The sequence below is a fragment of the Daphnia carinata genome, chromosome 6, assembly GCF_022539665.2.
Source record: "Daphnia carinata strain CSIRO-1 chromosome 6, CSIRO_AGI_Dcar_HiC_V3, whole genome shotgun sequence".
Taxonomy (NCBI): domain Eukaryota; kingdom Metazoa; phylum Arthropoda; class Branchiopoda; order Diplostraca; family Daphniidae; genus Daphnia; species Daphnia carinata.
This window is the reverse complement of record NC_081336.1, coordinates 370,740-397,292: the sequence shown is the minus strand read 5'-3', so window position 1 is coordinate 397,292 and position 26,553 is coordinate 370,740. Positions and strand designations below refer to the sequence as shown.

General features: G+C 41.7%; 7 protein-coding genes and 3 long non-coding RNA genes across 10 annotated transcripts; 5 read left to right on the top strand and 5 right to left on the bottom strand.

The window, feature by feature from the left end:
* The first annotated feature begins 146 nt into the window (after positions 1-146).
* LOC130689790 (ATP-binding cassette sub-family C member 10-like) lies at positions 147-6,091 on the top strand. The gene is made up of 14 exons (XM_057512728.2): positions 147-1,090; positions 1,153-1,455; positions 1,533-1,659; positions 1,740-1,833; positions 1,897-2,008; positions 2,129-2,523; positions 2,588-2,855; positions 2,914-3,146; positions 3,251-3,440; positions 3,504-4,103; positions 4,165-4,695; positions 4,756-5,026; positions 5,089-5,335; positions 5,400-6,091. The coding sequence occupies exons 1-14, from the start codon at positions 322-324 to the stop codon at positions 5,637-5,639; spliced, it is 4,380 nt and encodes a 1,459-aa protein (XP_057368711.2). The 5' UTR covers positions 147-321; the 3' UTR covers positions 5,640-6,091.
* On the bottom strand, positions 5,943-7,153 carry LOC130689793 (V-type proton ATPase subunit D-like). The gene is made up of 5 exons (XM_057512732.1): positions 7,000-7,153; positions 6,824-6,941; positions 6,397-6,760; positions 6,263-6,341; positions 5,943-6,192 (listed from the first exon to the last, which is right to left on the bottom strand). Exons 1-5 carry the CDS (start codon positions 7,038-7,040, stop codon positions 6,060-6,062), a joined length of 735 nt encoding a protein of 244 aa, XP_057368715.1. The 5' UTR covers positions 7,041-7,153; the 3' UTR covers positions 5,943-6,059.
* A 360-nt stretch (positions 7,154-7,513) lies between these two features.
* Positions 7,514-8,719, bottom strand: LOC130689800 (V-type proton ATPase subunit D-like). The gene is made up of 6 exons (XM_057512740.2): positions 8,578-8,719; positions 8,371-8,491; positions 8,164-8,305; positions 7,879-8,094; positions 7,718-7,796; positions 7,514-7,655 (listed from the first exon to the last, which is right to left on the bottom strand). The coding sequence occupies exons 1-6, from the start codon at positions 8,616-8,618 to the stop codon at positions 7,514-7,516; spliced, it is 741 nt and encodes a 246-aa protein (XP_057368723.1). The 5' UTR covers positions 8,619-8,719.
* Positions 7,653-8,669, top strand: LOC132088086 (uncharacterized). The gene is made up of 3 exons (XR_009421304.1): positions 7,653-7,787; positions 7,867-8,111; positions 8,185-8,669. It is a non-coding gene; the product is annotated as an uncharacterized LOC132088086 (long non-coding RNA).
* A 106-nt stretch (positions 8,720-8,825) lies between the features above and the next one.
* LOC130689795 (chromatin modification-related protein MEAF6-like) lies at positions 8,826-9,669 on the bottom strand. The gene is made up of 3 exons (XM_057512734.2): positions 9,520-9,669; positions 9,247-9,453; positions 8,826-9,182 (listed from the first exon to the last, which is right to left on the bottom strand). Exons 1-3 carry the CDS (start codon positions 9,592-9,594, stop codon positions 8,982-8,984), a joined length of 483 nt encoding a protein of 160 aa, XP_057368717.1. The 5' UTR covers positions 9,595-9,669; the 3' UTR covers positions 8,826-8,981.
* On the top strand, positions 9,358-12,013 carry LOC130689791 (histone deacetylase 8-like). Its single transcript, XM_057512731.2, has 9 exons — positions 9,358-9,498; positions 9,638-9,877; positions 9,950-10,124; positions 10,186-10,362; positions 10,426-10,497; positions 10,559-10,751; positions 10,823-11,090; positions 11,199-11,304; positions 11,539-12,013. The coding sequence occupies exons 2-9, from the start codon at positions 9,641-9,643 to the stop codon at positions 11,568-11,570; spliced, it is 1,260 nt and encodes a 419-aa protein (XP_057368714.1). The 5' UTR covers positions 9,358-9,498; positions 9,638-9,640; the 3' UTR covers positions 11,571-12,013.
* A 428-nt stretch (positions 12,014-12,441) lies between these two features.
* On the top strand, positions 12,442-21,616 carry LOC130689798 (uncharacterized). The gene is made up of 10 exons (XM_057512738.2): positions 12,442-12,902; positions 15,196-15,574; positions 15,718-15,828; positions 16,086-16,475; positions 16,556-16,703; positions 16,819-18,540; positions 18,627-18,875; positions 18,957-19,044; positions 19,696-19,982; positions 20,979-21,616. Exons 2-10 carry the CDS (start codon positions 15,494-15,496, stop codon positions 21,359-21,361), a joined length of 3,459 nt encoding a protein of 1,152 aa, XP_057368721.1. The 5' UTR covers positions 12,442-12,902; positions 15,196-15,493; the 3' UTR covers positions 21,362-21,616.
* A 95-nt stretch (positions 21,617-21,711) lies between these two features.
* On the bottom strand, positions 21,712-22,409 carry LOC130689797 (probable small nuclear ribonucleoprotein E). The gene is made up of 3 exons (XM_057512737.2): positions 22,230-22,409; positions 21,971-22,139; positions 21,712-21,912 (listed from the first exon to the last, which is right to left on the bottom strand). The coding sequence occupies exons 1-3, from the start codon at positions 22,275-22,277 to the stop codon at positions 21,845-21,847; spliced, it is 285 nt and encodes a 94-aa protein (XP_057368720.1). The 5' UTR covers positions 22,278-22,409; the 3' UTR covers positions 21,712-21,844.
* Positions 22,410-22,950: 541 nt separating this feature from the next.
* Positions 22,951-24,522, top strand: LOC130689802 (uncharacterized). Its single transcript, XR_009000814.2, has 6 exons — positions 22,951-23,246; positions 23,314-23,362; positions 23,432-23,570; positions 23,623-23,782; positions 23,843-24,060; positions 24,173-24,522. It is a non-coding gene; the product is annotated as an uncharacterized LOC130689802 (long non-coding RNA).
* A 152-nt stretch (positions 24,523-24,674) lies between these two features.
* On the bottom strand, positions 24,675-25,369 carry LOC130689803 (uncharacterized). The gene is made up of 3 exons (XR_009000815.1): positions 25,324-25,369; positions 25,135-25,228; positions 24,675-25,026 (listed from the first exon to the last, which is right to left on the bottom strand). It is a non-coding gene; the product is annotated as an uncharacterized LOC130689803 (long non-coding RNA).
* Positions 25,370-26,553: the final 1,184 nt, after the last annotated feature.

Below are 26,553 nucleotides of genomic sequence, written 5' to 3'. Positions count from 1 at the left end.
ATCGCCTTAAAGCAAAATTTCTTTCGACATTATAATAAATTTCTAACAAGTCTGGCTATGTTTGATCCGCCCATGTCTTGGCTATCATAACGAAAATGAGGCAATCCGAATTCCGGTCTAATGTCGTCTGCTAGTGTTTTGATCTTGACAATTAGAATCAAATCGAAACACCCAAGTCCAACCAAGTGAATCAATAAGGCTCTTTTCCAAAGCAGAAAAATATATTTTCTGTTCAATGTGTAGAAGTAGCAGAGTTGTTTGAGTATCTTGTGGTCCACTAAAAAGGATTTCATTCATATAAATACGACCGGTTGTCATTTTATGTACCTGCTCAACGAAGCATTGACAACAGATATGGACTGGAATTTCGTATGCGGGAGTCCCTCTCTCATTTTCTGGTCAAACGGTAACATCGGGAAATGCTTTGGTCAGCTAGCTCTCAGTTTACCATCCAGTGTGGTGTTGACTGCAGTGTCATCCTACTATCTAGGCAAAGAGTACAACTGGGTCATTCGAGATCGAGTGCAAGTCACTGTCCTGTCACTGAGAGCATTCATTTGCCTATTTTTAGCTTTTATTCCATTTTCAAATCTTATAGTAAAATCTTACTTCCATGAAGGCCTGTTCTTGATGGATTACATGGTCAGCTTTGTCACAACATTTAGCTGGCTCTGCCACATGTTGTACATCATGATCCTGAAGCAGAGGGTATCTAGGAGCCTCCGAGGGCCTCTCTCCTCACTAGCTGCATGGATGCTTACCATCATCCCTTGTGCTTTCCAACTGAGGGGAAACTTTCATGAATTTCATGACAAGACATTGCAAAATCCAGAGTTCTGGCTGGACATGTCCTATGCAGTTCTTCAGTTCTTCTACTTATTCACTTTGATTCCATATGGCATGGCCGATGTTACTGGTTTCGATAGAACCTTCCAATCCCTTGCGGACGAAAACCTCAGCCAACGACGATTGCTACATTACAATCGTTTCGACATTGATTTTGATCGGTTCTACCTCGGCATCGCACGGGAAGGTGTCACCTTCCTCTCACGTCTCTTCCTATCGTGGGTGCAACCCCTGATGAAGAAAGGTAAGTTTTCTTCTTTCATTTATTTCGTTATCATGGTTTAACCGCTTTACTGTTTCCTTCAGGAAGTCGAAAACAACTAAACTCTCCAGATGATTTATTTGATTTACCTCGCAAAACCACGTCGCAATTGGTGGCACCTCAGTTTGAACGTCAAATGAACGAAACACAATCTGTCGTCAAATCCCTCCGTAATTGCTTCGGTTCATCATTCTACCTCATCGGTTTGCTCAAATTCACGGGCGATGCTTTGGGATTTGTTGGGCCGTTAGTCCTGTCGGCCTTGGTCCAGTTTATCGACAACAAAACCGAACCTATGCTCTTTGGTTATTTGTGTGCAGCAGCCCTTTGCCTCGCCTCGTTTACCGGTATACCTTTTAATTTAATTCATCTGAAAAAGTGTTATTAAATATTCTTCTCCGATTTGTTTTTTTTTATTGAAAAGCGGCTCTCTGTAATGTTCACTTCAACTTCAAAGTCAGTGAAATTGCTCTCCGGATGCGCATTGCTCTCATTTCAACTATTTACAATAAAACCCTTCGAGTGAGCTCAGCAGATCTTTCTCAATTCAGGTATGAAATTGATTCTATTCAAGGAATATCACACAATTTGTTGATCTACTAAATATTTTAATGAAATAATAATTTTAAAGTTCTGGAGATATCGTCAACATGATGAGTATCGACACAGATCGTATCATCAATTTTTGTCCCAGTTTTCACGCATTTTGGAGCCTTCCTCTTCAGGTAATTCATTTTTTTTTCCAGTTAAACAATAATTCTTGATACATACCTTACGAAAAATATCAGATTGGTGTCACATTGTATTTGCTGTATGCCCAAGTGGGCCTTGCTTTTCTTGCCGGACTCAGTTTTGCGCTTCTTTTGATACCCATAAACAGATGGATTGCAGTTAAAGTAGGTAAATCTTGAATTTCTTTTGTTATTCACAGTTGACAATGAAATTGACGACTAAACCCATTATTTGTTTTTAGTAGTTTGGTAAAGTTAATTCCCAATTTAAATATTTAATTTCATCCAGGTAAATACAGCGGAGAAATGATGACGGCCAAGGACAAACGAGTCAGACTCCTCAACGAACTTTTGACTGGCATTCGTGTCGTGAAATTCTACGCCTGGGAAAAGCATTTCCGCCGTCGGATCGAACAGCTTCGAGCCGAAGAGCTCAAAGCCCTGAAAACCCGCAAATATTTAGACGCACTTTGCGTCTACTTTTGGGCCACGACGCCCGTCCTGGTGGCTATTCTCACCTTTGCCACATTTGTTTTGATGGGCGGAACTTTAACCTCCGCCAAAGTCTTTACTTGCATGGCCTTATTTAACATGCTCATCAGCCCACTCAACGCATTTCCTTGGGTCATTGGAGGACTAGTTGAAGCCTGGGTTTCCCTCAAACGCGTCCGGAAATTAATTCAGGTTAAATAGAATATATTTTTAAAAATTTATAACAACTGAAAGAAATTTAATTTTCATGAATTAGCTTCCCAATATGGATTCCGGATCATATTACAGTGCAAAACGAGTGGAACCTGATGCCCAGGCTACGCTTATTATGGAACAAGCCGAGTTCTCATGGCAATCGGCTGGCGATAGCTTCCGACTCAGTGATTTGAATGTGAGGATAACTAAAGGACAATTCATCGGAGTCATTGGCAAAGTGGGCAGCGGCAAAAGTTCATTCCTTCAGGCTATTACGGGCAATTTAGTCAAGAGAAATGGCAGCATCTACGTCCGGCATTGGCAACAAGGTCTGTTTCTCCTTGCTGCTTATTTTAAAGCCCCAAACCTAATCATTGAATTGTACAGGCATGGCGATTGTGACTCAAGAGCCTTGGATTCAGCGTGGAACGATTCGAGACAACATCTTATTCGGCAAACCGTACGATGCTGGCAAGTACCGTGTCGTCCTGGAAGTCTGCGCTCTGAACGCCGATTTGCGGATGTTAACTGAAGGTGATCAAACTGAAATCGGAGATAACGGAGTAACGCTTAGTGGTGGACAAAAAGCACGCATCGCTCTGGCAAGGGCCGTTTATCAGGCAAGAATATTGTTCTTCACTTTATAACTCTAATCATCGGCAGTTTGATTTTAAACTCGTGTATTCAATTCGGTGAGGCTTTAATCCGTATTCGTGTTTGATAGGACAAGGGTTTTTACTTGATGGACGATGTGCTCTCGGCTGTCGATTCCCAAGTAGCCAGACATTTGGTTGACGCTTTAATGGTGGATTACCTTCGGAACAAAACTCGCGTCTTGTGTACACATCACGCCCAATTTTTGCAGTCAGCTGACTGGGTCCTCGTTTTCCAAGATGGACAATTAATCTCACAAGGTATGTTCGTATTTTTCATTTTTCCACGCCTGATTTTGTTTGGTTAAACGTTTGGTATTGCAGGTCCACCGTCGAAAATTTTAACGTCGTTCCTAGATGGATCGAACCAAACTGGAAGACCAACGAAATCGACTTCCACCGTATTGGACGAAAGAGAAGCAGCGATCCCATTAGAAGAAGAAAGATGCACGGGCCAAGTCGAATTTGATATTGTTTCCACTTACTGGAAAGCCGTTGGAATGTATGTCTCGCCCATCATCTTGGCCATGCTGCTATTAATGCAGTCGACGCGGAACGTGTCCGACTGGTGGCTGGCCCACTGGGTCTCTGAACTGCAGAACGAAACGATCAACGGGACGTTCATCGTAGGAGGAGGAGATGATTACGATCCTACCTTCTACCTGGCCGTCTATGGAGGCATTGCTGCAGCCAACACGATCTTCACTTTCTTCCGGGCATTTCTCTTTGCATACGGCGGATTAAAAGCCACAACATTTTTACACAGTCGCCTAATAGACGTTGTGTTACAAGCCAAAATCATCTTCTTCGACACAACACCCGTAGGCAGAATCTTGAATCGACTGTCATCCGACATCTACGCCATCGACGAATCTCTGCCATTTGTTCTCAACATCTTTTTGGCCCAGATTTTCGGACTTTTCGGTATTCATCCTCAATCAATTCAAATGAATTGTTGTATTTAATTAATTATTCAATTTGCAAGGCACAATTATTGTTACCTGCGTGGGAATTCCATGGATCTCGTTGTTGCTCTTACCTCTTGGCTTCATTTATTTCAATCTACAACATTTTTATCGACACACTTCACGTGAGCTGAAACGGCTATCAACCGTCACTCTCTCGCCCATTTATTCGCGTTTTGCCGAAACCCTCAGCGGCCTGGTAACGATTCGCTCAACAGATAATTCGACCTCACGTTTTGCTCAAGAGAACCTGGACATGGTGGAAGATAATGTCAAAACTCAGTTCGCAAGTCAAGCCGCTGCCAATTGGCTTGGCTTACGGTTGCAATTGATCGGTGTGGCAATGGTGACAGGTGTTGGCATATTCGCCGTTGTCCAGCATCACATACACACCGTCGATCCTGGACTCGTAGGATTGGCCATTTCTTATGCATTGTCCATTACGGGCGTACTATCCGGCGTTGTGACGTCGTTTGTCGAAACTGAAAAGGAAATGGTGAGCGTAGAGCGCGTCCACGGTTATATCCAACGACTTCCAGCAGAACCTTCCAGTAAGTTATTGTTATTGATTTTTGAACGACCCTTTTAATTACGCCCGTTTTCCATTGTAGCGTCATCGAGAGTAGCTCTACCGACGTCCTGGCCAAGTCAAGGTTGCATCACCTTTCAAAGAGTGTCGATGAGATACAGGGAACACTTTCCATTGGCTGTGAAAGACATTAATTTTGAAATCCGTCCGTCGGAGAAAGTAGGAATTGTTGGAAGAACGGGCTCAGGAAAAACAACACTCTTCCAAATTCTATTCCGGCTGGTGGAGATCAGTTCGGGAGAAGTGCAAATTGACGGTGTCAATATCCAATCTCTTAGTCTCTTCGATTTAAGGTAAATCGATTTTTTTTTAACACTTTCGCTCGTTCATCACTCACACTGAATTGCAAAACAAGGTCTCGGCTGGCCATCATTCCACAAGATCCTTTCATATTTAGCGGGACGATTCGTGAAAATCTAGATCCCACTTCACAGCATACAGATGGCCAACTCTGGAAGTGTTTAGAACGATGTCATTTGAAAGAAACGATTACCAGAATGGCATCTGGTTTGTCCACCGACGTGCAAGAGCGTGGCAAATTGTTTTCCGTTGGACAAAAACAACTTCTTTGTCTTGCTCGAGCTCTTCTACTCAATTCTAAAGTATGACACTAACATCGCCGTGTTGTTTTGATTTGGGTTTATTGAAACGTGTTCATTTTTGCAGGTGATATGCATTGATGAAGCGACTGCCAGTGTCGATGCAGAGACAGATCGCTTAATCCAGAAAACGATTCGCTCAGCATTCCGCCATTCGACAGTGCTAACAATAGCTCACCGACTAGAAACAATTATGGATTCGGATCGCGTAGCCGTCATAAGCGCCGGACAGCTGATTGAGTTTGACTCACCTTCAAAACTGTTGGAAAATCCAGTGTCTCATTTTTCTCAACTGGTGAACGGCTGAATTCATCGTCTGCTCCAAATCAAACGTATGAAACAATTTAATGAGATTATCAAAATTGTAGTTAGCAATTTGGGTTTCGTTTTTTCTTTATTCACCAAAGATTCTCTTGAGTTTACTTTTACTGTGCAAATGATCATCTCTTACACCTATGGCAATCGACTAGTAAAAAGAATGGCCTACACGGAAACTAGTCCGTCGAATGTTTATTAGATTCTCTTCATAGTATTCTTTTTCTTACTAGTAATAATCACGCCTTTGTTTTTCGTTTCAAATCATCAGTTGGTTAGTGATCTCTTTCCAGGGTTGTAATTCTCTTGTATATTATCATTTTCCTCTACTCTTTAGTTGTTGAAACCGGGTCGTCAAATTGTATTATATTAAACATTTACGTTGCTGGTGGTGGTGGTGTTATATATATAATTAAAACATGATGTCATCGTCGTCTTCTGCAATCAGACTCGATGGTTCCTGTTCATTCTTTTGACGGTTAATGGCTTTTGCAGCTTCTGCTTTACCACGTGCAATCTTTTTCTTGTCTTGAATCTTTTTAAGTCTGCACATCAAGCAAAGAAAAGTAGGAATTTAATATCGTTTTACTACTAGTTTTGAAAGTTATAGCTTACCGGTAAAACTCTTCACGTTCCAGCTCGTCCAGTTCAGAGATGATGTAATTCAATGTTCGCTCGATTTTCGGTATAATAACTAGTAATATTATGTTATTCAAAACTGTCAAATCTGGTGGAACAAAACTGTTTACCGTGTTCGATAGCGTTGACACGTCGGTTGGTGACTTTGATGGCCGTGTCCAAAGTAATGAAAGACGTCTGCATGGAAGCTAAATCCACCAAAAGTTTGACGGCTTGAACGTAACATTTCTTCATTTTGGTCAACTGCTGACCACCACGGGCGATTGCCGTCAGCTCGTAGCGATCTGTTCCATCGACAACGCTCTCAAAGACTGGCAAATTGACACCGGCTACGTTATCTTTCTTGGAGGATACTTTGACTTGCGCCGTGGAAACATTCTGAAGCACGTACTGGTTGATGTCACCTGTCTGGAATTTGACTTCAGCGAGAGAGAAAGCAGCATCCTTCATCACTTCGCCCACCATTTCCTTGGTCTGTGTTGGATTTTTTTCGTAAATTTTATGATTGAAGGGAACAACTTAGATGTCAATACGTACCTCAATGATTTTCTTCAGGATGGAACGAAATCGAAGCTGCATAGCATCGGCCTTCTTCTTCAAGAGCCTGTGGCCCGTTTCGGCACCCTTCAGGCGGGCCTTCATACCTGTTTGGGCTCTAAATTGTTCCAATTGTTTATTTTTCGTTTAACGCGAAAATTTTGTTTTAATCTTACCCTCGAGATGGAAAAATGGCGATCTTGTCCTTTCCTGACATGGCGACTTACTTGGAAAATGCTTGTGTGTGGGGCTCCAGTCGCCACTCAGCTGACAACAGGTAAAAAAGGACTAGCTTTTTGCCTTGTGATCGCCCGTAAAAGTCACATGACATTTACTGTGGTCTAATGAGCGCGTGACTTGATTACGGCGACTGAGATAAGGCCACCAAAATTTTTGGTCTTAACAGGCCATTGCCGCTTAGTGGAATAGCTTCACTTGTACGCAGTCATTCACAGGTGAAGGAAGAATATCGGAGCAAATCGATTTCAATCAGAAGTAAATTGTAATTAGACCTTTTCTGTGGCTACCAATAACACCAAATGAAGGTAAGGAATGAACAAAACAATTGCCGTCACAACAATAGACATGCACATCAAACTATTCGACATCAGATCGGATAATATCGCGCCTAAATTTGTTGCCATTTTGCACCTTTTTTTAATTATTATTTTTTATTTAAAAATTTTTTTTTTAGAAAAGAACGTCTTCGTCATGCGCATCGTCAAGAATGTTAGCCGCTTCTTCGTCAAAATCGCCCTCAGCTTTACGTTTGGCTTTTTCAAGTTCAGCTTTTGCACGTGAAATACGTTTCTTATCCTGGATTTTCTTTAGCCTGTGAATGGAATGGTTTTCTAAACAACTGAAAATGACCAAAATGGTAAATCTGAGGAGTACCGATAGAATTCTTCGCGCTCAAGCTCGTCAAGCTCGGAGATGATGTATGCAAGTGTCCGCTCAATGCGAGGTATGATAACTACACAAATAATAAAAATATCACAGCTTTAACATCAACATTTTAATTTGACTCTTAATCTAATTTTTAGTTCAATTCTCACCATGCTCAATGGCGTTTACTCTTCTGTTGGTCACCTTGATGACCTGATCGAGCGTTATGAACGACGTTTGCAGTGATGCAAGCTCCACTAACAGAGTGACAGCTTTCTGATAGTTCTTCTTTAGCTTGCCTAACTGCTGACCTCCTCTAGCCAAACCCGCCAACTCATATGTGTCACTACCATCTTGGTAGCTCTCAAACACTGGCAAATTTACTCCTATATACAGAACAAGGGTAATTTTCAACGTCCTATGTTTACATAAATATTTGCAGATGTAGATTATACCAGCAACATTGTCTTTTTTAGACCGAACTTTGATCTGAGCCTTTGTGACATTCTGCAGCACCACTTGGTTGAAGTCTCCTGTGGCAAATTTGGCTTCAGCAAGTGAAAAGGCAGCCTCTTTCATCACATCTCCCATCAATATCTTTAGTCTAAATGAAAAGGCAAAGTTTAGAATGGTATGCAACTGTCAGAATTTTTTCAAGTAACTACATCAATGATTTTCTTCAAGATTGAGCGAAATCTCATTTGAAGGGCATCTGCCTTCTTTTTTAGAAGACCATGACCTTTCTGTGCACCGGCAAGACGGTGTTTCATCAGCGTTTGTGCTCTAATTGTTTGAGGGAAATATTAAACCATTATGTAGCTTATTTTATTTCATACTGCAACCATATTTTCTTCGGAATGTAAACTTACCCTCGCGATGGAAAAATGGCAATTTTGTCTTTTCCTGACATTTTGGGGCGAAACAAGTGCAGGATCTGAATACAAACGAATATAATTCGTAAGCGGGTTGAATGTAGTTACCGAATTTTGACAAGAATCATATGATCATGTGACAACAAGAGGAAGAGATGGGAGGAGCCAATTCATGCTTCCATCTAGCGACAGAAGAAAAAACTCATTTCATGCATCTAATCGAATAATTGAATAGAAGTTAAAAGTATACGAGAATTGCGCTTTTTTATTCGAGCATTTATTAAGAAAACCGAAAAAAATTGACAAAGGACAGCACATTCAACACTTAGTAGTACAATCATAAAGAGCATTCACAGAATCATGTATAGCAGAAGATGGGGAGATGGAAAATGAGTTTGTAATTATTTCAGTTTTGACTTTTTGCTCCCTCTTTTATTTATATGCCTAGATTTTGAAACTTTGCCTAATTTATCACCGTTAACACCTTCTAAACTGAGAAAATCCCTGCTGTTCTCGTCACTTCCACTCATCCCTGCTTGTGACTCAGTTTCACTGCTTCGTTCTGCTCTCTCAGAATTCAGATCAATGATACCGCTCACAGCCTGAAAGTGTGTTTGAAAGAAATTTTATTTCAGTTATTTCACTTGTTGTTTCACTCAATTCTACCGCCATAGAAGTAATAGAAGACTTTGAAAAAAGTCTTTCAGCATCTTTGAATTTTCTGTTTCGTTTGTCAGAGGAAGGGTTTGATAGTTTACTGGTGCTATTTAAATAGCGATCCCATCCTCGAATAATATTTCCGTATAGCTGCGTGTCTTCTAGGTAACTCCCTTCGAATGCGTAAATTTGACGTTCCAGGTTAGCAAGTGTTTCCTATACAAGGCGCAAATATAAACAATGAAGTTTGCAGTTTAGAAGGTACATTTTTGTTTGTCTTACTGCAACTTCAATCCTGCGTTTGACGAGATCAGAAAGTTCAGACCTTAAATCGGAACTTGCTGTATTTTTAGTCATATTAAAAGCTTAAAATTTCGCCTTTCCTTCCTTTGTTGTTGAGGCGATGCTGGCGGCCATTAAATTTCAGTTTTCGATATTGCCCACCATGTCGCTAGCGTTCAAGATTGCAGACAACATTGTTCGAATGGCGGCAATCAATAAAGAAAACTTGAAGAGTGAGTCGTCCGATTTGAAAATTATCGAACAAAATGTAGACTTTGATGTAAAACCCAAGATTGGCTATGTTTATTCACCAAATTTGATTCAGCAATGTAACAGAGTACCAAATCTCACACAAAGGGTAAAAATAATGCAAAAGTTTTGGTTCGACATTTTTTCAAATCTCGTGCATGTTCTGTTTTTTGCCTCATAGGCATCGTTAGTTCATCATTTATTAGAGTCATATGGCCTTCTGGAACATGTTTTACTATTAACTTGTGATAAGGTTGATGATGATGTTATGAGAGGATTTCATTCTTCTGATTACCTTGATTTCCTGAAAGGTGATGTGGATGTCGAGGATGAAAGCAGTGAAGAATATGGTTTGGGTGAGTACTAGTTCACTAAATAAAAAAGCAAAACTCAGTGTGATGTTTGACATTCTTTCAGGATATGACTGCCCACCACTTGAGAACATTCATGATTTTATTGCAGTGATAGCTGGTGGATCTGTGGCAGGAGCTAAAGCTCTTGTTTCTGGTTCTGTTGATGTGGCTGTAAATTTCTGTGGTGGTTGGCACCATGCCCAAAGAGATAGTGCCTCAGGATTTTGTTATATCAATGACTGTACGGTAATGCTCATTATCAATTGCCTAATTCCAAGATTAAGCAAACATTTTTAATTGCCAGGTGTTCTAGCCATACTCGAATTGGAAAAAAAATTCAAACGGGTACTCTATATTGATCTTGATATTCACCATGGTAATGCCTACAACACATATTATGCAAAGCAATGTGTCATTATTGCTCATGTTTCAAATAGGAGACGGAGTGGAAAATGCCTTTGTGTACAGTCGCAAAGTTTTTACGTTATCGTTGCACAAATACGAAGAAGGCTACTTTCCTGGAACAGGGGCAGTCCAAGACGTTGGTTTAGGTCAAGGCAGGAACTATTCATGTAACGTCCCACTCAGAGATGGAGCTTGTGATGAAACTTTCATCCACGTTTTTGAGACGTAAAAAAATTTCCCCAATTATTCATCAATTCATGGTATTTTATCCGTTACGTTGTTCGTATCCGAAACAGCGTTCTCCAAAAAGTAATGCAGCGCTTTCGGCCGGAAGCTATTGTGTGTCAATGCGGTGCAGATGCCCTCGCTAACGATCCATTAGGAACATTTAACTTGACACCGGCAGCATACGTCCGCTGTACCGCTGTCATTCAAAGTTATGGATTGCCCAGTCTGTACCTGGGCGGGGGCGGCTATCACAAGGCAAATGCGTCCCGTTGCTTCACAACCATTTTGGCGGTTCTATTAGGCGAAAAACTGTCTACTGATATTCCTGAACATGACGTAAATGTATCTTCCTACTAGATTGCTCAGAATATTTTGTTGTTATCTAAATTTTATTTATTTATTTAGTGTTTTTTTTTGTTTTTTTTTCAAATTTTGTTGATGTAGTATTTCGATTGGTACGGCCCAAGTTTCGAATTGAACATAAGCAAAGGTCTTCGACGGGACGAAAACAGTTCCGAGTACATCCGCATCCTTTTACAGCAAGTTTTGGGTATGTTTGTCTGTTCAGTGTTAAAACAGATCACTGTGTGTGTGTGTGTATGTGTATTTTAAGCCTAAATTTAGTTGCAAGAGAGTTGAAATATTTTCGGCATGCCCTTGACTCCTCACTCCTTCCATAGCGGCTCGGTGACACACACACGCACAGGAATTATATAAATAGACGGATATATGAAATTCATGTAATACCTAAGAACTCCCTTCCACTTCTTCTTTCTCTTGGCAGGCAACTTGGAGCTGATCGCTAGCGAATCGTGAACGTCTCGGACCGTAAGAATCCCCCGCTCCATTATTTGAATTGTTCAGAAGTTTTCCCATAATCAGCATTTTATATAAGCAGCGCTAGACGACAATTGTGAACGGTGACGCCAACCATTTTATAGATTAGAGCCATTATCGAATATCTGATGTCACAATAGTTAGACGACGTTCCTTACCTTTTCATATTTGTTTTGGTTTGCGGATCTCATTCGGAGACTTGTAAAAATGTGGACTCATTGTAACAGTAAGGGATTTGATGGACAGCTATAATCACGTGGAATTGCGTGGATGTATTTCAGACCAAGCTTTATCGTTGACATGTGAATCTGAATATGGACGCGTGTTGCCTAACTGTTGTCGAAATCATCCACCTACACTGTGCCTACACTATTGTCGCCTATGATGTTGAATTTGATAACACCTGAAAGAGCAAAGGGCGAGGATCCAGGTCGGTTTTCCCGACTTTCACATGAGATCATCACCGTACATGCCATTACATTATCAGTGTTACGTTTCTTGCTCAGTACGAGGTAGATAATAAAAAAAAAAAAAAGTCTAACACCAAGGAATGAACAACAAATCATTTTCGATGTCAGAACAATGGTAGGCGAAAAAAACCGTTACTTATTGCACTCATTTTCAGAAACCAAACTCCTCATTTTAAAATGAGTGATGCAAACAGATAAATTGTATGCAAATTACTTTCCTTAACTGTCGTTTATTAGAAATTGTTTCGTGTGTTGATAAAAGCCAAAGAAATGGAAATCAATTCGCGAAAAAGCAACGCCATCTACCGATGGAAATTCAAAACCGTAGCCACTGACGACTACAAGTGTCTTAAAAAGGGGAAGGGGGGGATGTTCGGCGCCACCACGAAGGTTTTGCCTCAGAGCCAGTCGATCGGTGGTTGACGTGAGACCTGTCTCTACGTCCCATCTTATTTACTACGAGACCTGATCGGGAATATTAAATTGGATTCCTCTGCGTTTGAAAGGGAGGAATAAACATCGAACAACGACTGTGGCGTATATAATACAACGGGGGCTCATCGACGTCGCCAAATATTTTCGAAATTGCTGTTCTACCTTTCTAGACGTGGAAAATTGAATTCGTCTGCTTTTGAAGTTGTGTATCTTGTGCTAGATTCCGCCATTGTGGTGTGTGTGTGTGTGTGTGTGTGTGTGTGTGTGTTTTTCTGTATGTGGGGGTCTGAACTACCGTGTGGATTTCTTAAAAGCCACTCGTCTTCCTGCTCGTTGGCCACCGTGTGGTATCTCCATATCGAGTTCGAGTTTGAAGAAGAAGTTTAAAGGAAACAAAAGCCAGAAGGTAAATATACGCGAGCGTACGAGACGAAACCGATGTAGATAGCATGATAATCTTGATCGTGTCGAATATGAGTCATCGTTCGTCCTGTGTTGACATTGAAACGCTGCAATTGGAGGGGGTTACAATTTCACGCTCTTTTTTTTATTCGTTGGCCTTTTGGTTGGAGAACGTTTGTTGGCTTGTGACGTCACTCGAAACGAACAAAAGTTGAATGAATTGTGTTGTGGTTTTTCACTTGTGAAAGAGAAAGAAATATTTTCCAAGATAGTGAAACGAAAAGAAGGAAGAAGAAGGAAAAGAGGAAGGCTGAGAGGGAGGGAATTTTATTTTCTCAGTGGGGTTGTGGGTGGTGGTGAGTCACGGCCCGGATTGTTGGCGTGACTCATCGGCTACACACACAGCTGTGTGTGCAGAGAGAGAGAGCGGCGCAATGGCCACAGCGCAGATTATGTCAGCTGTATTTTATTTTTTCTTTTCTTTTGGAAGGAGGGTGTGAATATTAAACATACTAATACGTAAAAAGAGAAAAGGAAAAAGAAAAAAAGGGACCAAAAAACAAGAATGGGGTCCTCTGATTCCATGTCGAGGTCGTTTGACACTCACTCACACGCAGACGACCTTGCGCTCTCCGTCACAAAATGGTGGCACGGCCCTCTGCACTTGGGAGAACAAGTTTTTTCTTTTTTTCAATCATTTTTTGTTGTTATCTGACATTTTGTTTTCGTGTCGAATGAAAACGTATAGAGTTTAGCTTGTTTATTTTGGATGCGTTTCTAACGGCTCCTTTCGTTCTTATCGGTGATTCCTTCCCGCAGGGGCATCGACTAACAAAAACAACAGGAATTCATTTCAGACTTCTCTTTAAATAGTTATTGGAGTCAATCGTGTAGATTTCTCGTGTGTAACAAACATTTTGCTTTCGATTTTTTCATGTAGACATAGATCGTCACTTGCCCCAACAGCTTTAACAGTTGTTTTAAAAAACAGCTGATTTCACAACGGTCAAGTGGTTTGGTTTGCTGATGTGTCACCCGAACGAAACAGGCAATAAAAGGGCGAAACAGAGAGATCCTTCATTGGCTCGATGTTGATGATGACGGGAGTGTGCAACGCCATGACGGCGATGATGACGCATCACACCAAAAATGAATCCCCTTTTTTTTTTCTCTCTTTTTTGGCTATCAAGAGGTGTGCCGCTAAACCGACATCCGCACAAGAGTTCCATGCAATCGCCAAAAAAAAGGGGGGGAATTTAAAAAACCGATTTTTTTTTTGCTGGTATTTTTCTTTGGTTATTTCCTTCCTTTTTATCCACTGGCACGATCTCCGAATGACGTCACACACTTTTGAGGTCCATGTTCTTTTTGGCTTGGGTGAAGTTCGCAGCTCCCGACAAAAACAAACATTCCCGAAACAGCTGACGTGATACAGCTGTCGTGTCGAGTATTGCGGAAGAGCAATTTCATTCCGCCCCCATAGGCCCTTTTTTTTTTCTCTTTCCATCGAACATCATTAAGAGCCTAGAGACCAATCATCATTTTTTTGTTTGTTTATGTTTCATTGCGATTGGGGGGTGAGTGAATCTTCCGTGTGCGTACATAAAGGAAAAGGCCTTTTTTCACGCGCCCAACGGCCCGCGGTTTACGTTTTGGAACGTGAGTCGGTTATAGTCGAGTAAGTAGGTGGTCGGTTTTAGCTGATGGGGGCTGACGTTTGTCCGCCGTCTATTTTCGGATGCCCCGTCCGTCTTGTTCCAGTGAGACCTCCTCTGAGATTTTCTGCTTGAGCAAAAACCGAGAGCTGCTGATTCATCATTTTTGCCTGTCCACTTTATTAAAGGGCACACACACATTTTGGCATTTTTCTTTCTTTCTTCTCCGTTCTGAAAGGTCGACACGCAAAATGGATGGCACTTGCGTTCGGTTTGGGTGTACTCTAATGAAACACCTGCTGTTTGGCGTCATCCAACAGATTAACGAGTTATTCACACACAAACACGAGAAGGCAAGAATGCGCCATTTTTTTTGTTTTGTTTCGTGAAGCTTTTGTTTCAAGTGCGTCGTGACTCGAGAATTTTCCATGAAATCACTGGTTTCTCCATCTGCTTTATTTGGCGGATGACGTGATGTCGGCCAAAATGGGCACGACAAAAAAACAAAATAATAAAATAAAGGAAAAGGTGTTGTCTTTTTTATTTGCAAATCTATTGCGGTGCATGCACAGAAAAGAAAAATTTCTTAGACAGATTTTTTTTTTTTTTTTTTTGCGTTTCTCTTCCCAATTGGGTGCGCAGATGTGGAAACGGACGGTTTGGATACGGACGGATTCCAATACGGCGAATGGGCACAAATGACCTTCGTCTCTACCTGAAGCGCCAGGAGATCCTATTCCGCGTGTGTCTCTTGTGGCAGCCAAGAGAGCCACCAGCTGGATTTTGAGGGGCAAAAGAATTAAACACACAAATCAAAATTCGTCAAATCAAAGGAACATTTTTCCAAAATTGGGATATCACGGAAACACCTCCATCCCCATAGAAAAAGAAAAAATTCTAAAAAAGGAAGGAATCATCTGCTGTTTGTGTTGGCTGAGACATGGCCAGCAAAGAAAACGCCGTGGCCGTGGTCGACCCCCACCAGCTGGCCTCGGTGATCCGCAGCAGTCGTTTAGACAAGGTCACCATCATAATAACCTTTTTACCAATTCAGAAAATGTTATTCAAGAATTTCTTGTTTTTTTGGATTGGGGGAGGGCATTTTCTTGGAAATTTTTGTTGACGGATCAATTCATTAAATTAATCGTTCAATGGTTTCGTCAGGTGTTGATTGTCGACAGCCGCAGTTTCCTCGAGTACAACGATCTGCACATCCAGGGGGCCGTCAATGTCTGCTGCTCCAAACTGGTCAAACGGAGACTCCAACAAGACAAGGTCTTTTTTTTTTCTAAAATTGGCTAAAAATTTTTTTTTAAATGTTCTATTCCATTGCCTGCGAGCGCGCCAAATTTGGTTCTACGCCATAAGATATGGAAAAAGAAAACGAAAAAAAAAACAAAAACAAAATAAAAACCAAGAGAAATTCCATTGCCCGTAGACGGTGGATGCGACACGACAAGAAAAATCGCGTCCCGTTTTCAAAAAGACAGTTGTCCGCTAACGCCATCTAACGGTGCATTTTGTCACTACAGGTTTGCGTTCGTGATTTCCTGCAGCAAAACTGCCGTTTGGATCGGGGACTGATGGAATACGAGAACGGCGACGTCATCGTCTACGATCAGTCATCCGTCAGCCCAGAATCGGTCAACCCAGACTCGTTCCTTCACGTCCTTCTCCACAAGTTGGTTCACGTCTTCAGGCAGGTGTTTCTCCTGTCGGGCGGATTCCTCAAGTTCCAGGCGTGCTATGGAGATTTTTGCGAAGACAAATCGCGACTGCTGCGATCCTCGTCGTCGACCTTACACAACATGACGTCACTGTCCCAGCCGTGTTTGCCCATCACCAACGTCGGACCGACCAGGATCCTTCCGTTCCTCTACCTGGGATCACAGCAGGACGCTCATAACCAGGACCTTCTTTCGGTACTTAAAATGCTGGCCTAAATGCAATTTGCATAACAAATAATAATAAATAATGAAATGAAAAAAAAAAAAAAAAAAAGGACTTCAATATAACGTACGAGGTGAACGTCAGCACCAACTGCCCCAAACCGGATTTCATCCAAGACAGCCACTTTCTCCGGCTGCCCGTCAACGACTCTTACGGAGAGAAGCTGTTGCCTTACTTTGTCCGCGCCACCCAATTCATCGGTCCGTTCAATCCCGTTATCATTTTTTTTCCTTTTCGAATCAAAAGTACTAATGCATTGATGCTTTTTTTTCCAATTTGAAACGTGACATTCAACTACAAACAAAATAAAAATAGACAAAGTCCGCGAGACCAACGGTTCGGTGCTGGTTCATTGCCTGGCCGGCATTTCGCGATCGCCCACCGTGGCCATCGCCTACGTCATGCGCCACCTGCAAATGACTTTTGACGACGCTTTCCGTTACGTCAAATCCAAACGATCCTCCATCTCGCCCAATTTCAACTTTCTCGGCCAGCTGCTGGAATACGAACGCCAATTGCGCGAGGAGGAGGTGCTCGATTCCAGTGTCGGTGACGTCACCAATTGTTTACAACCCTCATCGCAAGCCACTTCCGCTTCTTCTGCGCGTTGTGCCGCCGCTGCTGCAACGACGACGACAAGTCCGGCGCCGGGTAGGGAGCGATGCCTATCGCGTTCCATATCGCTGTCCTTGTCACTCAAATCGCCCGGCTTGGAAACGGTGCCGCACAGTTGCAGTCCCAGTCCGTCTTCATCCGATCACCTCCTCAAAACTCCGTTCGCTTTCGCCGGACTGGCCCCCGCCGACGAAGTGGACGCGTCGTCCAAAAGTCGCCCCGTGTTGACGGCTGATCTCTCACCCACCGCGGCCCTGGCTCGCCTCTCCTTCGAGGCGTTCGAAGCGGCCGCCGCGGCCGCCGCGGCCGAGCGGATGCCTTCGCCAGTCGAGTCGGAAATCAAAGAGTCGTCCTCGTCCTATTTGGTGGTGTCCAGACGGAAGCACCACACGCGCGAGGAGATTTACCGATCGCTGCGCCAGCGCATGTCCAGCACGACGAGCAGCAGCACCGAGATGAGTCACAGTTACTACAGTAGCAAACAAAAGACGGAGACGACCAGCAGTCGATCGTCGTCGTCGATGGTGTTGACCGTCAGTCAAAGCCAAAGGGTTCAGTCATCGTCCAGTCCGTTGTCGCCGGCCACGCCGAGTTCGGCGGCCAATCAACGCGCTCATCGGTGGAAACCCGCACCGGTTAGCAACCCGTTGGGCAATGCCTCTTCCCCGTCGTCGCATTGTTCGGAAATTTCGGTGCACATTGAAGGATCGAAGGCCGGCCAGCAGGAAAAAGTTGATGCTGCTGAACGTGTCGAAGAGGAGAGCGAACAAGTCGAGGACGAATGCGAACCGATCGAAATGCGCCGACGGGGTCAGGGTTTCCCCCGTCCGCATTCGGATATCGGTGCGGGTTACCTGCGCCACGTCCACCATCCGCTTCAGCAAACGCGTTCGGTGCCGAGGCGGACGAGTTACGCGCCCAGCGAGGCTTCGTATTCGTCCATCTCGGACGATATGCTGTTGTCACCTACACCGTCTTCACCTCCGCCTCCGTCCAGCAGCAGCAGTTGCAGTAGCCACCACATGATGGGTGGCCTCCTCAGCCCGCAGGGCAACCCGTGCAGCCATAGCAGCAGCGGCAATTGGGGCGGTGTGGTCAGCCCCGGCCTGTACGCCCGCTCCGATTCGGTAACCACTTCCGGATTGGGATCGGAGATATCGGATAGCGACATGCGCCAATCGCGAGCTGATTTGGATGCGTTGAGTCTCTGCAGTGGGATGAGTGGTAATCTGCGATCCGGTGCGGGTGGTGGGGGAAGCATCGCCGGGTCGGGTTTCCTCGAGTCGGAACCGGATTTCGCTTCGTTACCGCCCGATGATGGAGTCTTCACTGAGCTTTTTTCTCCTCCTCCTGCACGACTTCAACCTCCTCCTCCTCCTCGGGGTGGATCGTCGCGTCCTTCACGACCGTCTTCCCTTTTGGGTAAAAAATCTTTTTTTCATTTAAATTTTGTGTGTGCGTTATTGATTTTGAAATCATTTTTTGGATTGATGTCAATGGACGTACAGGGATCATTCCGGCTCGTGATTTGGAATGGAAACCTTCGCCGAGTAGTAGCAGTTGTTCGGATTGGATGATGACGTCACTCGATTCATCGCCCACCTCTTGCAATCGATTTCCGTTGCTTCGCAAAGCACGTCCCACTTCGCTGATGAATCCCATCGATCCGTCGGCACCTTGCGAAGCATCGGGCACATTGGGCGATTTAGCCACATCTACCAATCCTTTATCCGGCCAAGACTCTGCCACGCGACCTGGTAAGCCAATGGAACACGTAACACATCGTGAATGTTTTCGTCATTTGTTTTCAAGTTTAAACTTTGCTCGTCTTTTTTCAGGTGAAGACGATGTATTGCCAGACAGCGCCACGGTATTCCAGTTGTGGCGGCAAAGAGAAGCTGCCATGGAACAGCAATTAGTAGACAGGTAAAATCAAACAGTTGATTCCAGCACGTCATTTGTTGTAGGCATTTTTGGAAAGTAGAAACGTTTTTCAATCAAAGAGAAAGACATTTTTTTTTATTGAATAAATTGTGAATATTATTAGGTCGGTCGCAAAAAGACGCAGTCCCTCCATCTGATGAACTTCAGTTGACCCCTTCTCAGTTCCTTTCATAGTTTCAAAAGAAAAATTCATCCCCTTTTTTTTGTTTGCCTTAAAATTCCGCTGTCCCCTTTCACGCAAATTGGCTGTGATATGAAAAAAAAGCCCACGTTTTAATCAGAATCCTGAAAACAAGGAGTGCAACCACACACACAAACGTTGAAAACAAGATTGAAAATGACATTTAATACGAAAAAAAAAAGGAGGTTAGGTTAGGTTTTATACTAGCATGTTCGCTTCTGTCACTTTCAAACATTTTGCGTGTGTGGATTCGTCGTGAATGACTTAAAACAAAAATTTAACAACAGATCGTCTCGTGTTGGAAGACTAAAAACGCACGATTCACATCGATTCAATTCCAAGCTAACTTTTCCCCATCTTCATTTTATGTTCTTTTTTTCTTTTCTTCCAGTGACTATATTAAAAACAAAAAGACATTTTTGCTTTTTTTTTTTTTTTTTTCTGAAACGCAGGTCCAGTGAATTAAGCAATTCTTTATCTGTCCGTCGCCGTAGCAGCAAAGATATCACGTCAGCCAGCCGGCTGCAACATCCATCCATGGGCCCAGAGTGTAGTAGCAGCAGCAGTAGCAGCAGTAGCAGTAGTAGTAGTACGAGTAATACTTCAACTACGTCAGTATCGAGTAAACGTAAAAGCAGTTCGGAGATGCCACGTGATGGTGCCGGATTCGATGGATTGTCTGCAGGACCTGATGGAGGTTCGCCACCGGCTGTTGTTGAGAAACGCCGATCCACACGAGGTCCGTTTATTCGAATTTCAATGGCGCGGTGATGGGGCACACACAAACACACAAAACACATTTCTTTTTTTGAAACTAGTATCAATTTCTTCAGCATTTTTTTACATGGCTTTTGGGTTAAGACTTTTGTTTGCTAAAAAAAAAGAGAAACTACGACTGCCAAAACACTAACACATAAAACAAAAGCAAGGTGTGTAAAGTTGATTTCGATTGCTAGGTGCACGCCATCTAGCCGTCAAAAGTAGACAACAAAAAGAAAGGACTTGGAAATGTCAATCAGATTTTGAAAATTTCATAAAGTTAGGAAGAAAACAGAGCCAGTGACGTTGTCAATGAAATAGAAGAATTATAGGACAATTGGGTTGTGAATCAATTAACAAACTGTTTCTGTGTCATTCGTTTGCGAAATGTGTTCATGTGTTTCATTTGTTCATTTCGTTCAAGCCAAGTACTAACGAACACGTCACGTACCTTCGTCCACACACCTTTTTTTTTGTTGTTGTTTTTGTATGTATGGTTTGTTTTGTTCGTTCGTTGGAGAGATTTAACATCGACATTTGTAAATTAAGTTTTTTGGTTCCTTGGGCCGTGGAAGTTTTCGTTGTCGAATTTTCTTCAAGTTTTACCATTATTGTATCTCCGTGTGTGTGTGTGTGTGTTCGTGTGTATCGTTTTGTAAAAGAAGAAAAAGTGGCAAGAAATAACAGGGTTTTGTTGTTGCATACCAACTGAACTAGTGGTTTCTAAAGAAAAAAGAAAAATCATTCGATACAAAACAAAACACGAAATTTGCTCTCGCTCTTCTTCTGGGTGGCTTCTTCCTCTCTTTCTTGTTTGTTCTTCCGTTCCAGTTTCTGGAGGTAATTTCTATTTCATTTTGTTTTTTCCTTATTTGGGCTTTTGGCTTCTGCTTGTTTTGTACACATCACATGTTTCATTTTAGTTGAATTCATTTGTGTGAAAAAATTTCAAATTTTGGATTGTTTTTGTTTGTAGAAGCCGGGGAGTTGTTTATGATGGATGGACTTTACCGCTTCAAAAGCTGCCCGGACATTGTGGATCAGATGAAAAACGACCAACGCGATGGTCAGCTACCAAAGAGCATCCATTTGGAATTGAAATTAAGTAATAATAGCAACACAAGTCGCAGCAACGGCATCAGTCAGCCCAGTGTGGTGCAATTGAGAGTCGCCCGATCACGCCGCGACAGTCAAACGCAGCGCTATTCATGTGGAGCACTTGACGGCAGTTTTTTAGTTGCCACCAATAGTAATTCCTGGGATCCATCAATTAATCGTTCAGCCTCACCGTTAGGCTGCGGCTCTGAACATAATAGCAATACCAGCCTGAACTGCTTTTCTGTCATTGAAGTGTCATAAAGTTGTGTTATCTATTAATTTATAGGGTCTGATTTGTTAGTTTTAGACCGCAAGGCTTGCAGTGTCGCATAATTTCCCCTTGAATCCCACTTAACAGGCTGAAACTGATAAGATACTTTTTACTTGAAATTTTCATCAACCACAGGTCAAAGATCCACAATGTTGTTTGTGCAATGGTTGTTACTGCGTTTGTGGTACCACAATTTGTTGGTATGGTATTTGACTGGTGTTCCAAAAATATAATTATTCTTGTCACTTTCGTGCAGAGGTTGGTTGCCAACATAAATATTGAATTTACCTAATGCTGGTCTTGGATAAACCCAAATTTGTTATGAAACTGAAAACTCAGGCATGTTTGTAGTGTTATTTTTCTCGGTCAGCACATCAAGACAAGATGTACACAAATCAAGGATTTCAGATAATTGATGAAATAAACGTTAGAAAACATATGGGAATGAATTCTCGCCACATGATGCAGGATAATTAATCATCTACACTGCCCGCAGCATTCTGGATGAGGGTTATATTGTCTCCTTTCAACAGCACCCGACCTATTGTAAAAGAAAATATTAAGAAACAGGAATCTTCATACATAAGCCTCATCATTACCGATTTGTTTCCTGACGTTTGTCTTGACGTAGACCTCCTCGGCATCATCAAGAACAATGTTCATGTACTCATCAAATCCAACAATGTGTCCTTCCATGTGCATATTGACGTTCTCGTAAAGCCAAATATCTACTCTTGATCTCGTTTGAAGGTATCTGAAAATCAAGTTCTGAAAAGGAAAAGACGGCACACGTGCCGTAATTAGAAACTTGCCTCTCGTTCTCGTACAAAACAAACAAAAAAAAGGGAGATAACTTACGATCGGTTGGACCATCACTTTCTGGACTTTCGGTGCTCGCGCTGCCATTTTTTTACGCTGATCAACTAATAGTTTTAATCGAAATATTAACACAATAAGTTTTCCAAATTACTTGTTTGAGTTTTTGCTTGACGGTGTTCAAGAAGACGAACACAGACGCTCAACCGCCAGCACCGTTGCCATACCTGGATAACTCAATTTTTTTAAAATAAGACTAAATGAATCTCGATTTTGCGACTCTAGATGGCGTTCGTCTCCAAGTTTCAAACAACGTCGGGCTTATTTAGTCGGGCTTGAAATTTTTTTCTCCAAAAACTGACACTCATCGGAATTGGTTGAATATCTCAGGATATACTCAAAATTGAATGCTGGTTCTGGAAAAATTGCTGTTATTTTTATTAAGTTAATCTTTTTTGAAGTAAACCGAATATTTGACTCGATTCTAGCGCGCCAGTACGCTACAGCGCTAGCGCGATGCAGCAGAAATATTCGGTGAGTGTATGTAGAGAATTAACTAGAAATCTGATCGGCAGATGGCGGTCAAATTTGTAGTGTTTTTTGGGGGGGGGGGGTGTAAAACGGATTGCCATAATTCGGCGTATTCTTGCATTCCTCTGATCTAGCTCCACGTGACAGGCAGTTTTGCTTCCATTGAAAAGAAACATTTGTAAGACACTGGGTTATTTGGAAATTCATATAATGAATGAAATATCGAGTGAAGTCAATAAATTTTTGTTAGTATGGTCAGCATAAGCATTTTTCCTGTTTTTTTCGTAATGTAACTCACGGCAGTTACTAGGATGCTTCTAGACTTAAAGAGTTTATAGCTTTACCTTCTCTTGGCATGAGCGCATGAAGGGTAACACGCTAGCCTAACGGTCGGTTACGGCTCGGGCCACTTATATCGTCTATTCCTAGTTTCATTTTTTAACTCAATTCGTTTCACAGAAGGTGCTACTGATAATGGAGTAAAATTTTTTCCTAGATGACCTCACCATTGCATACAAACGAGAAATGGTAAATAGGATTGGGCCATATGTTTTATTAAATTTATTAAATGTTGAATCATTTATTTTCTGTATAGGTAGTTAATTAAAGCTAGCTGTTGAATCGAAGCCACACTTTGAATAATGGTAAAATAAAACTTAAGCCTCTAGAGCCATCGAAAAATTTATTGATAATTTATTTCTGATGTTGTTCAGCATCAGAAAATGTCAGAATAGGTCTAGATCTAAGGAGAGGATAAAATTATTGCTATCCATAATGGCAATTTTCGTTTTCATTCAAGTGCCATTCTGATTTAGAACATGGCAACATGAAGTAAAAACACATGTTTCTCAGGTAAATTTCTCTTGATTTGTTTCAGGATTTTTTAATTGCCTGACTTTTTCAGAAGGCACACATTTGGAAAAGGGGAAGCTATAAAGGATTGGTTAGGTTAATAGAATTATGCAATTATCTTTGACAGTTTGTGATGCAGATTGTCAGCTTCCATGGTGTCCTCTTGGTAATTATCCTTGGGCCCTGAACAATCATTGATATTCTACGTCAAGGTTAGGGAAAAAATAAATAAATAAAATACAACACTAAATAATTTATTTTCCTTTCTTTAGTGTAGTTTTTAATATAATGTAACAGGAGTTATGACCTTGTGAGACTACCCTGAAATCAGTTGGACTCCCACATGTTCGACATTTGTAATATCAGATTGAAATGAAGCGCAAATTGATGAAAACGTCGAAACGGCAATCGCAGAGATGTATTTTCAGAATAACCTATATGGTTCATTAGGCAAGCGACGTCCAACGGAAAATGGGAACTAATTCTGGAGGTATTAATTAATAAATTATTGTTAAGCTTGCGCAGATTCTAAATGGCAGCTACGACCACTACCGAATTCATTTGTTTATTTTATTTTACTTTCTATCTTTCATATCGTACAGAACATATACAATCGAATTTATTGCTGGCCATGTTTTCCGCCTAGAGTATACAAAGCTACGTTTGTTGTCGGTCGAAACGGAGTCAGCCAGCATCTTTTACATCCATCAATTCATCCAGATTAGTTGTGTATAAAACTTAAGTTACTGTAATTGCAGACGCAGATGTAGATCACAAATTTCATCCTAGGGCAATCTTTTGCAAGTTAAAGAATTGTCTTGCAAAGTTGCAATGTTTTTTTTGTTTTGTTTTAAAACAGCATTACATAGAGCAAACCAATCCAACAGAGAAGTCCTATCGTTTAATTTGAGCTATAGTTTGAAATATGTCAACCCTACACTCAATGGATCCAACAGTTTGCCGTGAATCCTTCTCATCCTACAGTGCAGTGAACTTCATTTGGCTCTGCTATATTAAGCTGATGATATTGTTTCTGTCCTCATTCAACATTGCTATTTAATTTATTTGTTTTCATTTTCTTGCCTTTTGATTGCTCTTATTGTTTGTATGGGATTAGAAGACCAATCGCTGGATGCCAAGATGGACGGCCAGACCCCAGGAATCATAAACGAATGACCAGATCATCACATTGGATTGTCTGTTTGTGAGGAAATGCATTCCCCGCATCTTCTACATTAGTAATTGAACCTTAAAGGAAATACGTAGAGAAGGGTCAATAGGAGGTTAAACATCTTGTAATAAACTTAATCTCGCTGACTGTATACAGCTTGTCATCGCTTGTTTTCAGTGTAATATCACACAGTGTTAGTATTTCACACTTGCTAGGACAAATTGTCCAAATCCCTTGTCATATTCAAATCCAGGCAAATAGACTTATGTGCCTGTCAGCCAGTCTCTGCAAGAAAGAAAGAACCACATTTTCAGGGTCTTACACAATTTGGAATAGATTAATGTATCAGGAAAAAGATAAAAAATTCACATATCTGATCATAATTCAAGTTACCAGGTAAAAATCATTCGTTCTGTGTACCAGATTTACATGAACTACTAGTCTGATTCTTTTCTTTGTGGGGTCCATATCCTCAAGTTATTCCTTACTTCCGAATTATTTCCGGAAAATTTGCATAAAAGGAAGTAAGGAAGTCCAATTACAAAATCAACTCATCTGAGGGTGTCTAAATATTCCGAATACCTATTTTATAAGGTTTTAACAAACCTTTGTCGTGTCGGATTAAAACCTAGAAAATTGAATGCAACCGTCGTCTGCTATGTCTGCCATTAGCTACGTCAACATGCAAAATTTTTTGCTCTCTTGATTTTTTAAGTTTTCCCTTGGTTTTGTGCATCTCTAGCAACAAGTAAGTACCATATGATCATTTTACTTTCTTAGGTGTCACAAATTTGCTTTATTATTAGAATTGGAAAGTGGATGCCTGTTATGTTAACAAGCTAGGGCAACTTGGGCATGGAAAGCGAGCAAGTCAATGCTGAGGCTGTGCTTTGGAAAATGCAATCTTTAGATTTTTCTAGGGTTAAATATCTCCCAATTCTTGTTCGAGCATAGCAGAAATGTTATTGGTAAACTGTAAGCAAGAGTATTAATTTGCAATGAGCCTCTCAGTAGAATTGTAAGTGGATTCAAAAGTATTGGCTGAATCATTTCAAGCTCAAGCCCACTAGTTGAGCTATTACTGTTTAAGATATCTCTCTTTTTTCATGTATATCTAGAGAACTAAGTGTTTTATTAACCTTTTTCACCTTTGTTTGCAATGTTTGTGACTTCTGGGTGCTCTAGGCATTTCCTTGTTTGAACTCCTTGAACCTTCATTCCACAAGCATAGCTTTATAACACAACTGTTTGTGTCCAGCTCTTGTTGAAAGGAGATTGAAGATAAAAGATTGCCATGCAGCCGATGTCTTTTTTTAAGTATGGAAGGCCATGTCTTAGAAGTAGCACCCCCTACCTTAAGTCCATTTCATCATTACGGTCCTATTAATCCAGGAAATCACCTGGGCTAGTTTTTGTTTCCAAACTTGTGCCATTTTGACACCCCAATTAACCATAACCGTACTTTGATCTTTTTTTTTTATCAAATATCATGTGGTTCTCGAATCTGATTTGTGTATCGTCTGTTATCCAGGGCATATAAGAACAATTTTCCTGGTAGTCGCCTCATCTCTCGCCTTTGCCATCGTCTCGTCGCCGTCTTTGCCTTTGCCATCGTCCAGTCGACGTCTTCGCCTTCGCCATCGTCCAGTCGCCGTCTTCGCCTTCGCCATCGTCTCGTCGCCGTCTTCGCCTTCGCCATCGTCTCGTCGCCGTCTTCGCCATCGTCACCTTCGTCATCGCCGTCTTCACCTTCGTCATCGCCGTCTTCACCTTTGTCATCGCCGTCTTCACCTTCGTCATCGTCATCGCCGT

Coding starts and splice junctions, on each gene's coding strand:
- LOC130689793 (XM_057512732.1), bottom strand. CDS start 7,040: ATGTCAGGAAAGGACAAGATCGCCATTTTTCCATCTCGAGG. Junction 6,942..6,999: donor GCCATTTTTCCATCTCGAGG/GTAAGATTAAAA, acceptor GGAACAATTTAG/AGCCCAAACAGGTATGAAGG. Junction 6,193..6,262: donor GAACGTGAAGAGTTTTACCG/GTAAGCTATAAC, acceptor CTTGATGTGCAG/ACTTAAAAAGATTCAAGACA.
- LOC130689797 (XM_057512737.2), bottom strand. CDS start 22,277: ATGGCAGCGCGAGCACCGAAAGTCCAGAAAGTGATGGTCCAACCGATC. Junction 22,140..22,229: donor AAGTGATGGTCCAACCGATC/GTAAGTTATCTC, acceptor TTTCCTTTTCAG/AACTTGATTTTCAGATACCT. Junction 21,913..21,970: donor AAACGTCAGGAAACAAATCG/GTAATGATGAGG, acceptor CTTTTACAATAG/GTCGGGTGCTGTTGAAAGGA.
- LOC130689798 (XM_057512738.2), top strand. CDS start 15,494: ATGGCCAGCAAAGAAAACGCCGTGGCCGTGGTCGACCCCCACCAGCTG. Junction 16,476..16,555: donor ATAACCAGGACCTTCTTTCG/GTACTTAAAATG, acceptor AAAAAAAAAAAG/GACTTCAATATAACGTACGA. Junction 18,541..18,626: donor ACGACCGTCTTCCCTTTTGG/GTAAAAAATCTT, acceptor ATGGACGTACAG/GGATCATTCCGGCTCGTGAT.
- LOC130689800 (XM_057512740.2), bottom strand. CDS start 8,618: ATGTCAGGAAAAGACAAAATTGCCATTTTTCCATCGCGAGG. Junction 8,095..8,163: donor TAAAAAAGACAATGTTGCTG/GTATAATCTACA, acceptor TTCTGTATATAG/GAGTAAATTTGCCAGTGTTT. Junction 7,797..7,878: donor AGTAAACGCCATTGAGCATG/GTGAGAATTGAA, acceptor TTATTTGTGTAG/TTATCATACCTCGCATTGAG.
- LOC130689790 (XM_057512728.2), top strand. CDS start 322: ATGTACCTGCTCAACGAAGCATTGACAACAGATATGGACTGGAATTTC. Junction 2,524..2,587: donor GCGTCCGGAAATTAATTCAG/GTTAAATAGAAT, acceptor TTCATGAATTAG/CTTCCCAATATGGATTCCGG. Junction 4,696..4,755: donor ACTTCCAGCAGAACCTTCCA/GTAAGTTATTGT, acceptor TTTCCATTGTAG/CGTCATCGAGAGTAGCTCTA.
- LOC130689795 (XM_057512734.2), bottom strand. CDS start 9,594: ATGACTAAAAATACAGCAAGTTCCGATTTAAGGTCTGAACTTTCTGAT. Junction 9,454..9,519: donor AACGCAGGATTGAAGTTGCA/GTAAGACAAACA, acceptor CGCCTTGTATAG/GAAACACTTGCTAACCTGGA. Junction 9,183..9,246: donor CTTCTATTACTTCTATGGCG/GTAGAATTGAGT, acceptor ACACACTTTCAG/GCTGTGAGCGGTATCATTGA.
- LOC130689791 (XM_057512731.2), top strand. CDS start 9,641: ATGCTGGCGGCCATTAAATTTCAGTTTTCGATATTGCCCACCATGTCG. Junction 10,125..10,185: donor CAGTGAAGAATATGGTTTGG/GTGAGTACTAGT, acceptor ACATTCTTTCAG/GATATGACTGCCCACCACTT. Junction 10,498..10,558: donor TGATCTTGATATTCACCATG/GTAATGCCTACA, acceptor TGTTTCAAATAG/GAGACGGAGTGGAAAATGCC.